Raw genomic sequence first — 15,596 nt, 5'->3', positions numbered from 1 at the left:
AGCAGAGAGAAGTGTTTTTTGGTAAATTAGATTGTCAATTGAATGAAAAGTATTCGACACTTAAAGAATGTGATTTAATTCTAGGAGGTGACTGGAATTGTGTATTAGACATGAGTAAAGATGTACAAGGTATGAAAACTCTATATTATAAGAAATCTACGAACCTTAAAAAGATAATTAAGAAACACTCTCTCTTTGATATGTGGAGAGTGATGCATCCAAATACCAAACAGTTTACTTGGAGAAACAGACATCTAAAAAGAGCTTCAAGGTTAGATTTTTGGCTCGTAACAAAAAATATTAGAAACAAAACTTTATATTCTGATATTCGTCCTGCAATACGAGCGGATCATAACGCAATTTCAATTAAAATATGTACCGCTAAAAATAAGAAAGGTCCAGGATATTGGAAAATTAACACTGATGTCTTAAAAGATCATGATTATCAAAACAAAATAATTGATATTTTTCAGTCGTTCTCTCAAAAGAGTTTACCAGCAGCTGTAAAATGGGAACTTTTTAAAATTAGAGTAAAGGAATTCACACAAAAATATTGTCGAGAAAAATCATCTCAGAGAAAAAACATAAAGTTATCATTAGAAAATGACCTGTGTGAGTTAAGTAAACAAATGGATGTTAATGTTGATGATGAAAATGTGCATAAAAACTATATTGATGTAAAAGATAAATTAGAGAAAATGTATAAACATGATTGTAAAGGAGCTGGTATTAGGGCTCGAGTAAGATGGATGGAAGAAGGAGAAAGAAGTAACAAATACTTTCTTGGGTTAGAAAGAAATAATGCTAAGAAAAAAGAAATTTCACAAATGAAACGTGAAAAGGACCAGAAAGTTATAACAAAAAATGAAGATATTTTAGAAGAGGTTGTAAATTTTTATTCAGAATTATATAGAAAAGAAACGTGTGAAGAAAATGACATTATTTGTATGAAAAATTATGTATCATCTAAAACTGTGCATCAATTAACAAACGAAAGTAAACAGATGTGCGAAGGATTGTTAACACATGAAGAATGTAAACGTGCTATATTTGCAATGCAAAAAAATAAGGCCCCTGGATCAGACGGACTTTCGATTGAATTTTATCAAACGTTTTGGCCTTTGTTGAAAGACCTTCTTGTAGAAAGTCTGAATGAATGTTACATGTCAGGAATTATGTCAGATACCCAGCGAAAAGGTCTTATCACTTTATTATTCAAAAAAGGTGACTGTAAAGAACTTAAGAATTGGAGACCTATTACACTGCTGAACTGTGATTACAAAATAATAGCAGCTGTCCTAGCTGCCAGAGTCCATAAAGTTGTTGACGAAATTATTCATGAAAATCAAACTGGGTATATAAAGGGACGTCTCTCAGCTTGTAATGTAAGGTTAACAAAAGATGTTATCGTTTTTTTCAATAATCATTGTAAAACAGGTGCCATTATGTTAGCAGACTTCACGAAAGCTTTCGATGTTTTGAATATAGAATTTTTAAACGTGTGTTTGGAAAAATTCAATTTTGGTGAATCATTCCGTAAATGGATTTCAGTTCTTTATAAAGACATTACAAGCTCTGTTTTGGTAAACGGTTGGATCTCAACAAGTTTTAATATTGGAAGAGGTATAAGACAAGGATGTCCATTATCAGCCCTTTTGTTTATCATCGCTGCCGAATTTTTAGCAATTAGTATACGAGAAAACAAAAAGATTAAACCTATTGAAATTACAGAACATGACGTTCAATTTAAGCTCTTACAATATGCTGACGATACTCTGTTTTTTGTTCAAGATGAAAAATCGTTAAGAAAAATATTAAATGAATTAAAAACGTTTGGTAGAATAGCAGGACCAAAGATTAATAAAGAAAAAACAGCATTGATATGGTTAGGAGATACAAGTAAGAAATATGATATTAAAAAATACAATTTATCTTGGACTGTAAAACCTGTAAAATACTTAGGCCATTATATTCATTCTGATAATGACAAATCGCTAAACTTAGAGTGGGAAGAAAAATTAACTAAATTGAAAAAGACTCTTGAAAGCTGGTCAAAACGAAACTTAACTATTTTTGGTCGGGTAACTATTCTTAAATGTTTAGCACTGAGTCAAATAATACATTTGAGCATTGTTGACTCCATTCCAACGAAATTCCTGAAAATGTTAAATAATATAGTGTATAGATTCATTTGGAACAGAAAAGTAGAAAAAATTAAAAGATGTACTTTAACAGAAAATTATATAAATGGTGGAATAAAAATGACTGATGTTTACCATCAAATGTTAAGCTTTCGGTTAAAATGGTTAGGAAGGTTTTTGAATGACAAAACAGAAATATGGAAAAAAATGTGTTCATATTGGTTTGACCTCCTAGGAGGTATCTCGTTCCTTTTAAATTGTAATTTCAATATTAAAACACTAAAAATTATAAACGAAAGGAAAATACCAACTTTTTACAAAGAAATATTGGAGGCCTGGGAAATTTTTAGAACTGTTACCACATTGAAAGATGTGTGTATGTCTAACCCTAACTGTAATGATATTCGAAATCAAATACTTTGGCATAATAAACATATAATATTTGATAACCAGTCTTTATTTTATAAAGACTGGTATAGAAGTGGTATAGTTTACTTAACAGATGTTATTGGGAGAAATGGTTACATACCAATGGAAAACATTCAGAGAAAGATCGATATAAAAAGAAGTAAAAATACTGTTATTTTCGACTATACAAAATTAAAAAAGGCAATACCAGCAATTTGGATAAAAAGTTTGAGCGATAATAGTGGCATCACTATCCGACCTCATGGTTTTATTGCTCCCCAGGTAATGATTGGAAAAAGTTTGAAATGCATCAGTGATCTGAGTAGTAATACTATATATAACCTGTTTCCCTCAAAAAATACTTTCACCAATAAATGCTGTTTACATTGGGAGAACAAACTTGATATTAATGTAAATTGGGCAAATGTATTTAAAAATAATCTTATTCAAGTTAGAGAAAATAAATTACGAGAGTTCAATCTTAAGTTATTATATAATCTCTTACCAGTAAGAAGTAACCTGTTCAAATGGAATTTCGCAACAGATGATTTGTGTCCAACATGCAAGGTTAAAGAAGATATTATACATGCTTTTATTGACTGTGAAGTAAATAAATCCTTTTTCAAATATATCAAAATTATTTTGCGAGAAGTTTACAATGTAAAAGTAGAAGTAAACATCAAGCAGTTACTTAAAGTTGAAAGTGATAGTAAAACAAATACCTTTGTAACTATTGCATTTTGGTCAATATATAAAGTTATTTTGGATAGAAACAAATCAGGAATCGAAAAAAGAAATTTTGTTTTGAAACATGTATTTATAAAAGAAATTAAAAAACGGATAGAAATGTACAACATTGCTAGTAAAAAGACCAAAAAAAGAGATGAACTGCCCAAGAGCTTGTTAAGATTCATGTAAGAAAACCTATGTAACGTAGATATGACTTTGTAATTATTATAATAATACTTATATTTTTCATGATTTATGATTGTGTAACCTTTGATTTGAATGTGACTTATTGTGTAAACCCTGATTTTGATGTTAATAAATCCTCTAATAGAGGCAAAAAAAAAATCATCATCATCATATTCTTATCATTGTCATCTTCACAATCAGTCATCATCATCATCATCGCTATCATCATCATCATTTCAATCAATCGTTTTCTGCCATGGCAAACTTCTTTTCTGTCCTGCACTTCTTCATTCAAAGTAACCTTATTTTTCACATCTAAAAAGCATATGCTCTTTTGTGTACATGCATGTACATAAACATTTTGTATTTAATTAACATTATTTACTGCACCATCTTTATTGATCTATTGATCTCTTGATGTGAACTTTGATAAGCCTGTACACAGCATTCATCATCAGAAGACGTCGTGGTCTAGTGGTTACGACTCGTCTTTCAATCTGAGGGACATGGGTCGAATCCCAGCCATGGCGTGTTTTTCTTCAGCAAGAAATTTACCCACATTGTTTTCCACTCAACGCATGGTTAGGTGAATGGGTGAATGGGATAATAACAATGCACCTGGGAATAGGTTATTTCTAGATAGATGGTGCCATATAAATGCTTATTATTGTCATGAAATCTTTGAATGGTATTTCGTTAAAAAATGAGCGTATTTTCAGTACAGAGATTCGGGGAGGGGGGTCGCACCATGGGATACTTTTGTATGGTTCAGCAATGCACATTTCAACATTTTCATTGAATTTAAGGACAATGCCGAGGGTCGTGCCAAGGTCACATGCGTCTGTCACATACCGTCTCATCCTGATTATCTGTATTCATTGCAATTTGCAGCTTAAATTACTCGTAAATTGTGATATAGATTATTTTCTTCTCCCCTGCCCCAGACTCGGCAAGACAATTCAAGTAATTGCATTCCTGAGGAGTTTGACAGAAACAATACCATCATTAAAACTGAGAGTGCTCCTTGTTTTACCCGCTACATTGATTGAAAATTGGATAAGAGAGTTCAATAAGTGGTAAGTATATAGGGTCAATACTTGTGGAGGATCCAGGGGGGAGGGGCCTGCCCCCCCCCTTGAGTGCCATAATCAATAACTTTTAATGTAAATATTCCGTTCTTTCATAAGTATGCCCCCTTTTAAAGTCACAGCATATATTTTTAATGGGAACATGTCAATTTAGGACCTCTTTTTCATAGTTGAATTCCTTCAACACCATTTTTGGGCAGCCAGGTTTTCCACCTGCTTGAACATTTCAAAATTTCTGAATACAACATTGCTCCATCGGCTCAAAGAATTTGTAATATGTTTGTTAAATAGGGCTCCAAAGATAAACGTGTTTAAACTGCATGGACATCAGCCAATGAATACGAGATGGCGTCTGTTAGATAAGGTTCAGATGACCGGCGGCGTCTTACTTACCAGCTATGGCCTTCTTAGAACATGTTGGTATGAACTCAGTCTCAACAAGGAAAGACGAACCTTTGTCTGGGTGAGTATCAAGTCCTTAGAGTCTAGTTTGAGTTATTGGTCCCATCTGCGCTGGACCTCAAAGCTCCAGCGCATCCAAAACACCGCGGCTCGTCGTTTCCTGTGTTCCTCGATGTTCCCACATTACCAGAGGCGTCGATCCTGGGGGGGGGGGGGCAGGGAGGCGATCGCCCCACCAATGAAAATATTGGTGGGGCAAACATATCGTTTTGCCCCCCCCAATAATTCCGTATAAGTGTAAAAATAAAATGAGACTGCAATATTACAAAGAAATCAGCAAGCGAGATTGAGATACACAACTTGTTCTTTAGATCGTGCTCAAAATGTCAGCTTTATCAATTAGAATGTTAAAATTTTCAGCTCGCGCGATTTCTTGAGCAAAAACCCATACTTTTTATGATTAAATAGAAATGTCCCGTTTGCAGGTTTAAACCTCAAAAGAACTCCCACTTCGATTTGCAATAATCTTTTGTTGGATTTGAAAATGCTTTTTTTCATATCGAAACATCAGAAGCTTCGGCTCGCGCTTCGCCCTCGCATCTATTGTTCTTTTAGTACCTGTCTTATTTATTGGTACAAAAATGCTTAGAATATCAAGCTTTCAGGTCAGAATATAAAGAAATTTATGCTCACTCTCGGCTCTCGTGTAGTGAGATATGCATCCTCCTCATGAGTTACTACAAAAATTCCTATAAAGAGGTGCCTTTTTCCTGTTTTGAGGACAGTATACTAAAAAATTTCAGCTCGCGCTTCGCGCTCGCATTAATTGTTTGTGAGATATGTGTCTCTTTCTCATGACATATATATATATATATATGTATGTGTGTGTGTGTGGGTGTATATGTATATGCGTGTGTGCGTGAGTGTGTGTTCGGCTGTTTGTTTTGTGTGGAACGTTGATTCATGATTTTGCCCCCCCCCATCTGAAAAATGGATCGACGCCCCTGCACATTACTCCTGTGCTTCGCAAACTCCACTGGCTTCCTATTACTTCTTGTATCACCTACAAAATTATTCTTTTTGCTTTCAAGTCATATCACGGTCTAGCTCCTTCATACCTTTCTGAACTCCTTCCTTGATATCAGCCAGTTCGAGTTCTACATTCTGCGTCTCAATCTCTTCTTTCTCGATCTCATACTTCTTACAAACAATACGGTCAGCGTTCTTTCTCTTATGCAGCTTCATTTCTTCTCCCCCTACAAATTTGCAATGCCAACAGTGTTAATACATTTAAAGGTATGCTTAAAACTCATCTTTTTAAATCTTAAATTGATCATATATGTTTATTGGCCCATTTGATGGTATTTCTTTATTCATGATCTGGTAAGAAAGTTGTAAATTGTTATATTAGTTTTGATACACTCTGTTGTGCAAAGTACATGTATTTCTAATTCTATTTCCTTTATACTTCATTGTCCTTTCTCTTAACCGCTTAGAGGCATTTTTGCGATTTTGCAGTATAAAAAATTGTTATTATTATTATCTTACAAAGAGTTGCGATTGATCCGATCAGCCACATATGGATTGCCAGTAACGTCAACATCCATATTGCAAAGTTGTTCAAAATATTTTTTTCTAGAGATGATGTATATTCTTACATTCATCGTTCTCTGGAAGATTTAGTGTGATTCTCTATGATAACTAATAAGATTGTTTTGTACACAAATTTTCAGATTGTCCCCTTTACTATACAGATTTCACATTACCTCCTGACGTTGATATGTGGTGTGAATTATATTTTCCCATGACATATGTTATGCTCAGAAGGAGGCAAGATGCAAATTTGTGTACCAAACAAATGGAGAGTTGATGACCACAAAATCTGCCCTTAGCATATCATGGCTAATTTGAGGATCCCCATAGAAAAGACCACAGACTTTTAACCCTAATTCTCCCGGGGGGGGGGGGGGGCGTTATGCCGCCCCCGACAATTTTCGCGGTATATCTGCCGCACAATTTTTTTTACCTCGCCGCTAACTGACTTTTTACTTTCAAGTCTCGCGCAACTTTTGAGACCAAATTTGTGACACCTGGGTATGCGGTTACGACATTACGCAACATTATGTCAGTGCAGTGTCAGACCCAAAATTGCTCATAAACGTGATTTCATGTACAAATCCAATGCAAATTGCGTATTTAGCCAAAATTCATAAATGTATCATTATTTCTACTTTTACTGATTAAACTGAACTAATTTTGCCTTGTTTATATGATCAGAATTAGGTTTGAAACGATTTCCATTGAACATAAAGTAAAAAAAAGAAATACATAAGAAATATAAAAACAATGAAATATATAAGAAATCGGTTTTTGGTACGAGAATTTTTTTCATTCACAAATGTTTAGTATGCTATAAAGAATATTTTCACCCAAAAATAGCATTCTAGGAGCTTTATTTAGTGAATCAGAGCAAGAAGTATGATTTCATGAATAAATTAGCATAATTAATTCATACAAAATAGAAATATATGAATTCAGTGAAATTTGCCAATGCAACTGCGTAGATTACGTCATTCTCTACCATCATGCAAATTTTCGTTGTGATCACGCAATCCGCTGCCGAGATCTTAAGGGGGGCCATAATGCCCCCCCCCCCCCGGAATGACAAGAATTAGGATACCCCGGGAGATTTAGGGTTAAAATGTCCGTAACTCGCTTATGTCATAAGCGGATTTTATGAAACTTGTTTTAAATTGTTCCTCTCATTTCACTCTTTCCAATAAAATTGCTTCTTCTTTTCCTATTGATATAGATCATGATCTCTATGTGTAAGAACTCACTATTAATACTATTATTTTTTATTTTTACTTTTCTAGGATTATATGATTTGCGATGAAGGACATCAGATCAAGAACCCAGAGGCTCTGACGACCAAGGCAGCTCGCGCCATCTCAGCTACCCATAAATTCATCTTGACCGGTACTCCCATTCAAAATAACCTTATGGTATGAATATTGATCTTACTCTAATATTGCATGAAATTGCCTTCTGAGGGACTATTTATTTTAGCCAAATACATATACATGTATATATATATATATATATATATATATATATATATATATATATATATATATATACATACATACATATCAAGAGAACAATGGTAGGCGTAGCTTAAATCAAGGTTCTCCAGAGCTATCTACCCTTTGGAAAAATTGGTGATGCCGAAAAAATGTCTCTGCAGGGAATCGAACCCAGGCCCCCAGCTTTGGACGCCGGTGCCTTAACCACTAGACCACAGAGATGAGTTAGTGGCTAGGGCGACCCCGATCCGACTGACCGTCAGATAGACAGGTTTTCGACACTGTACCAATATTAATTTCCTTTGTCTGGTGAAGGTGGGTTATGAACAATGACAAGCCGCCATGCCTCAGCTGGATCAAAGCTATTGTTTTGATACAGTACACGTATGGGAGAAAGTATACAAATATGTAAATTTATACATGTATAACAGCTTTGGCAACTCTTTTATTTGAATATTGTAAAGAAATGGATAAAGAGAACAATGGTAGGCGTAGCTTAAGTCAAAGTTCCCCAATCCCCAGAGCTATCTACCCTTCAGAAAAATTGGTGATGCCGAAAAAATGTCTCTGCCGAGAACCCTTTTTCCAAAGGGTAGATAGCTCTGGGGAACCCCGATTTAAGCTACGCCTACCATTGTTCTCTTTACCAATTTCTTTACAATATTCGAGTAGAAGAGTTGCCAAAGCTGTTGTATATACATGTATAAATTTACATATTTGTATAATTGATTTTTTAAAGTGAAATGAGTTACATGTATTTAATATTTCATTTACAAGCCACAATTTTCAAAAATAATGAAAGGATAAAATCGGTTTGCAAGTTATTTTTGTTATTGGTGGTGTCTCATATGTCATAACATGCAATTCTAAGATGACCAGTTCAATCAATTTCATTCTGGTATTTAAAATAGAATCAATATACACAGATCATACATGAACATATGAATGCAGGTTAGATGATTAGAATGCCTTTGAAAGCAAATGCCTATTAAAACGAGGCACCAAATATTACATAAAAGTGCACACTTCTAATGTTTTGCATACTGTATTAAAAAGCATAAAACGAATATCAATTTTGAAGTAAAATGTCAGAGTGCCCCTGAAATATTCTTATTACTTATCCCTCTGCCTTGAATTCTTGTTATCCATCTGAAAGGAGCTGCACTTGGTCTTACTAATTGATATGCAAATCAACTCCACCATTTACTGTAGGTTGAGTGCACAGTTTGTATAGTCAGTGGGGTGTGGAGCTATGTTGGGTGAGTTGCAAAGGTCTACACAGAAAGCTGGGACCATTTTGGATTTTTACAGAGGGAACACTCAGACCCTCACTGAGAAAGATTTCTTCTAGTTTTATTTTGCCAGCTTCAAGCTATTTACTGGCAGTTGGTTATTATTTCTACATTCCAGAAATCAAGTGTAAGTCTGTGATATTTCTATATTTGTTCTGAGGCAATTAAGCTGATCTGAAAGGTGACATTTTGAAATAGATGAGAGAATGTTGGTTTTGCAGTAACATATTTATGAACGTTTTCTGATCATTGATCCCAAAGGATATTAAGATGTGACAGATTATCACTAATGATAAATTTGTGTATGTTTTTGGCATAATTTAATTTGATCTACAAGTTTTAATAGAAACTCAAGTTGTATAGCAGGTTTTGTCATGAAGAAGTTTACTATAATTTTCAGGTGGCTCCTATTTCATGGAAAGACAGATCCACGTCCGGTTCCATGTCATTCATTCTGAAGGGGGCGCTGTATTCACGCTATTTATTCTGAGTGAACTACTACGTGATCGCGATCTACTTTGTGACCCCAATCTGAGTGAGGGGGAGGTGATACGAGCGTTCCATCCTGGGTAACATGGATTCGTAGACAGTCCATCGATGACGATTAAGTGATCAACCATAACATCGATCAACGTTTGTTCGATGTCAGTAAGTCTTGTCGACTGGTAAGCGGATTCGTTTCCAAGGACTATGCGCTACATTTTTTTTGTTTACTCACTACTGAACTTAACTCGGCGAGCATTGCTCTGATTCCGAAATCCATATGCCAAAGACAATGATTGAACTGGACTAAAACAAGCTATTTCCATCTGAAATAATTGTATATGAGCTCAAAGGACATACCGGTCCGGTTTTGATAGTAAGGATCCTTTTCCAAATTTAATAACATATCAAAGTGTAATCTGTCACGTATACTCTAGGAGTTTTAGTCTTTGTATTTCATATTAATTTCACCTGTGGTTATGAATGATGTACTTCGACTAGAGTTAAAGGAATTTACAAAGAAGAGGAGTGAATGAATGTAAACCTTGTAAAGGTGATCATTTGAATATTCTGTTAATAAAGCTAAACCTAAATTTAAAGTAGTCGTTCTGTTTTTAATTATTCTGTGTACAAGCTTCTACCTGACATAAAATAAACACAGTTATAATCTGACTAAAATCGGAATTCCGATTTTAAAAATAATGTTTTAACTTGTCCCAGTCGCCATGGTCGCTGAAGTCGTTGGCAGGACTTGTGTTCCTTGAGTCTTGTGTCGAAGTAGAGGCCAGTTTCACGGATGTAGACTTTACCGCAGTCGCATGGTATTTTGTAGATGGCTGGTTGCTTGTTGGGAGGGTTATTGTCCTTGCGGGAGTGCAGGATTGAGTGAAGGTTCTTGGAGAATTGGTGTCTTACTTTGGAGTGGCTTGAGTGAGGATGCGGCGAAGTTGGTGCGATGTCTAATTGCCTTGGTATGGGAGGACAAATGTGGCGGGTTGGTTGTCGGTGTATTGGTTGCTGGTGGTTGTGTCTCTGTGCCGGTGCCGTGGTGGTTGAGTGGAGACCTTTGTCCTTGGGTACTGGTTGATGGAGGTGAGTGAGTTCTTGCTGGAGCTGGTCCTTGTCACTGAGTTGGTGGGTGCGTCTGATGAGAGAGTTGGATACTGATTGACGGATGGATGGGTGATGGAAGGAGCGGTGGTTAAGGTATCGGTCTGTGTGGGTTGTTTTTCGGAAGACTTGGTGCGAAAGGAACCCTGATGTGGTCTTCTTGACGAGGACTTCCAGGAATGGGATTGAGTCGTGCATTTGGGTTTCCATAGTGAAGTTGATGTCATAGACAACCTGCTTGAAACGTCAAGTAACCTTTCTTCACTTCAACCTGCTACTACTCAAATCATACTCGGCTCATCTCATCTGGTTTACATTCCTTTTCAGGACTTCACTCACTTTCAAGAAAAGAATACCTCTAATTTCCTCTTTTTTATCCTTTCTCATCTTTCCATTCCACTTTTTGCCAGTTTTTGCTTTACCTTTTTTCATATTACTTGGTGAACCATAAACCTTCGCCACGTTATAAACTCCACCATGCTAACCTGCAAAGATCATCTAATGATTTGTGATGTAGTCATATGAGTAGCTGACCCTTTTTATCCCTCGTCTCCCACAGGAATTCTGGACTCTCTTCAGTTTTGTTGAACGATCAATTCTCGGCGAGCAAAAAACATTCAAGAGGGAATACGAAACTTCTATTGCAAATGTAAGACCAAGAACATTAATGCTTCCTTTACATCTTGTATGCCAGTGCCAGGGTGGAGGTGGGGGGAGAGGCTCATCCGGCCCTTCTCTCATCATTTTGAGAGCCACAATAATAAAAAAAACTAGAATTTAATTCGTCATGCGGACGAATTAGGTGGTCTGTCATGATTTTTCATTCAGAGTTGGCTAATGTATAAAATGAATCATTTAGATATGATTGATAATCTTGATTCTAGACATCCTAAGAATAAATTTTGACCATTGCTCAATGTGATTATTAATGTTTCCCATAGACTTTACACGTAAGCAATTTTGAGAATTACAATTCCAATATTGCAAGTGAAAAACGGGCATGATCCCGGCATCTGATCAAAAAGTGGAGGGCACATTACCGAAAGCCCAGAATCTCAGCTATAACATATTAAAAGCTCCGGCAAAACTGACTAGAAGAAATGGAGATATGGCTCACGAAATAGAGGAATGTCGAATCTAGTTTTGAGAAAAAGTCATGTCCCATAGAGATTACACACAAAATACATGTGATATGAAAAAAACAATTATAATCTGTTTTATCTTGCTAAATTTTAACTTTCATACCTTTTAATTATCATAAAGGATCATGTAAGAGGTGGCAAAAAGAAAAAAATTAAAAAAAATCATCTTTTCTACCCCAGGACTCGAACCTCGGGAAAGCAAGTCAAATGCGTTATCCATTGAGCCACGATATTCCCCATAGAGATTACACGTAAGCAATTTTGAGAATTACAATTCCAATTTTGCAAGTGAAATACGGGCATGATCCCGGCATCTGATCAAAAAATGAAGGGCACACTTCCGATAGCCCAGAATATCAGCTACAACATGTTAAAAGCTCAGGGAAAGCTGACAAGAAAAAATGGAAATATGGCTCACGAAATAGAGGAATGTCGAATCTAGTTTTGGGAAAAAGTCATGTCCCATAGAGATTACACGCAAAATGAGGAAAAATGACATGCCTCTTTTCATCGCTGTTTTACGCAATGATGCGTTTCTCAAAACGAATATTCATGTTAACTGAGGAGAAAGAATTCATTCTAAACTACAACATATGGAAATCTGGGCGAAAAACGATCTATATTCGAGAAGTTACAACCAAATTTGCATAAATTTGATGACGTCATTTTTGAAAAAAATGAAACTTTTAGTTTAGGCGCCATTTTGATGACGTCACGATATAATTTAGGGACAATGGTGACATGAAATCAAATCTACAACTCATACTCTATCGATATATGAAAAAAAAAATTGGGGGTCAACGGATTATTTAAAGATCTACAGTGAATTTTCAATAGGCATGTTTTTGCCCATATATGGCCTATAGTGAGAGCTCGCGCGCACACGTGCTGCAAACTTTAACGGGTGTTAGTTTCGTTATTAATGGTCGTAGAAGGTCGATCAAGGTATCAAATTGTTCAGAATTTCATTATCAATGAAATGATGTAAAAAAACGGTGTTTCTGCGTTGCGTTAAGGCGTTACGCGCGGAAACGCGCGCGCATGCGTGCTCGCGTGCAAAATTTTGAAATGCTTAAAATGACCTGTAAAGTACTCTCGTTCGGTCAAAAAATAATTTTGAGCATTTTGAAATTTTGACGCGCGCGTACGCGCGCGTCGTGACCTCCAGGTGACCTTTGATGACATGACCTGATGACCCTTGACCTGAAGTTGATGTGATGTCAATTTGATCCATTTTTGATAATTGATAATGGAGATATGATTGATAATGTGATTTTACAAAATGGCGCCTAGATGACGTCATCATGACCTGATGACCTTGAAAAGCTTATTTTGACGTGTCCATGATAGATCCTATAAATGACATGAAATTCAATGAAATTGATAAAGTCCATTTTCAGATATCTTGGCGACAAGAAAATCCGTAAAAATAAATAAAGAAATAAAAAGAAAATTCTGACGAAATTAAGAGGTGATCTGTCATAAATGACAGACCACCTAAATATATGTAAATATGGTTATTTTACCCAAGTGTGCCACCCCCAGTGCCTTGTTATTCTCCTCAGTGGAAACTTAGTGTCTTTTTTCAGTTTATGTTGCGAAATTTACTCAAATATACTGGATGAACTTTCAATGATTAAGAATGATCTTCTAGCAAATTTTAGTTTCTCCTAAACAAAGTGCAGCTTAAAGTATTCCAAATATGAAAAAGCTACACTCTAAAAAAAGAAATGTTAACTTTTGACAGGTTGGAGGAGTGACAACATTTTCTAAATGTTGCATTTACCACTTTAAATGGTTCTACCCAACACTTACAATTTTGGATTCAGCTTTATACAAGATTAGATGTAACATTTGGAAAATGATGTCACTCCTCCAACCTTTCAAATGTTGATTTAACATTAGAATTCTTAGAGTTCAGGTCTATTAAATTTCAAAAAAAATATCTCTTCAGTCAAGAAAAAAAGAAGCAAGTGAAGAGATGAAGGCCATGGGTAATGCACTCTCCGAAAGTCTGCGGAGACTTACAGACCCGTACTTCTTGCACCGACGAAAGGCAGATGTCCTCAAGAAGAAGGAAGTAATAGAAGGAAATGAGAAAGGGCAGGAGAACGAAGGATCACTGAAGAATGAGAGAAAACAGGAGGACGATGCATTGCCAGGCTGTTCTTATTGGAGAATGGACTCACATCCACCATTGTAAGTTGTAATATAGATCTTCTAAAACATAAAAGGGGGGGTGAGTCTTCTACAAGGATTTAAGTATGACTTAGAGTCGCACTTAAATGCCTAGTTGCTGTGGTATAAAAGGCATGATCTCTTTGGTCAGATCATGCCAAGAGGACGCGCACTACTGCATATTGATCATAAAGAGCAGGCACAGCTTAAGTGCAATTTAAGTCATACTTAATCTTTGTGAAACAGCCCAGTAGCCTTAATAGCTCGACCTCAAGTCCTACATCTGGGACCCGTCTTGCAAAGAGTTGCGATTGATCCAGCAAAGTCAACATATAAAATGAATGTTTATTTTTTAAGTTTCTAGATATGAATGTATATCCATAAATTCATTGATTTCTTGACAATTTGGTGTGATCTATTTTGTTTACAAAGGACATTTTGCAAATATCCTGTAGAAAAAATATGGTACTGATGGATTTCCATGAGTTACGATTGATTGGATCAATCGTTACTCTTTGTAAGACTGGGCCCAGGCCTGCATATTGCAACGTTCTGAGCAGTGGAGGAAAGCCCACGTGAATGCATAACAAATAACAGCATTGATTCACCAATCAATACATCCACACCACACAAATTATGTTGGAGATGGAGCGCTGTGGTCCAGTGGATTAGTCTTCTGACTTTGAAACAGAGGGTTGTGGGTTTCAATCCCAGCCGTGGCACAGTTTCCTTCAGCAAGAAATTCACCCATATTGTGCTGCATTCAACCCAGGTGAGGTGAATGGGTACCTGGCAGGAATTTATTCCTTGAAATGCCGAGCACTGAAAAGGCTGCTTGAGCTACAGCCGGGGTTATGATAGCCAAGTCCTTTTGACTTGGTTATGACCTTACATTTGGGGTGATAACCTTTTTATTTTATATTTTTCTTGTCAAATTTTCCAGCCCCTGGTCCCCCTACCTTTGGGGAGAGATTTCCGCCCTTGATTTCACAACTTCCTATTGGCTATTGTAGCTACTTTTAACCAATAAGAAATAGTTTTCAACCCATGATCATAGTCAGGTATCACTTTCCGAAACATTGATTTTTTGTCTCTCTTTTGTTTTTAAGGAACGAAGCCAAGACTTTGACCCACAAGAATGACTTGGTGATGTGGCTCTCCCCTTCCCCAAAACAGTTCTTATACTACAACCAGTATATCAACCTTAAATTCTTCAAAAAGGTTTGTGTGCTTCGGAGAGTTTTAGTTTCTCGAGTATAGAAAATAAATTCCTTTCATGCAGCAGCTACGTGCTAACCAGGACCCTATTGCATGTATAAAAATACCATTACAAATACCATTAAACTGCCAT

At 36.0% G+C, this 15,596-nt stretch overlaps 1 protein-coding gene and 1 long non-coding RNA gene across 2 annotated transcripts in view; both read left to right on the top strand.

Annotated features, from left to right (window-relative positions):
* Positions 1-15,596, top strand: part of LOC121431189 (DNA excision repair protein ERCC-6-like) — a 52,800-nt gene that overhangs the window by 21,248 nt on the left and 15,956 nt on the right. The window contains exons 3-8 of the mRNA XM_041628699.1: positions 4,409-4,540; positions 4,844-5,015; positions 7,831-7,959; positions 11,485-11,574; positions 14,022-14,266; positions 15,355-15,466. Of these exons, the coding sequence (XP_041484633.1) occupies positions 4,409-4,540; positions 4,844-5,015; positions 7,831-7,959; positions 11,485-11,574; positions 14,022-14,266; positions 15,355-15,466 (880 nt within the window). The remainder of the gene's footprint in view (positions 1-4,408; positions 4,541-4,843; positions 5,016-7,830; positions 7,960-11,484; positions 11,575-14,021; positions 14,267-15,354; positions 15,467-15,596) is intronic.
* Positions 9,132-10,414, top strand: LOC121430924. Its single transcript, XR_005972080.1, has 2 exons — positions 9,132-9,459; positions 9,733-10,414. It is a non-coding gene; the product is annotated as an uncharacterized LOC121430924 (long non-coding RNA).

Source organism: Lytechinus variegatus, chromosome 17 (genome assembly GCF_018143015.1).
Source record: "Lytechinus variegatus isolate NC3 chromosome 17, Lvar_3.0, whole genome shotgun sequence".
NCBI classification, from domain to species: Eukaryota; Metazoa; Echinodermata; class Echinoidea; order Temnopleuroida; family Toxopneustidae; genus Lytechinus; species Lytechinus variegatus.
The sequence above is the reverse complement of the archived record's forward strand: the minus strand, read 5'-3'. Positions and strand labels throughout refer to the sequence as shown.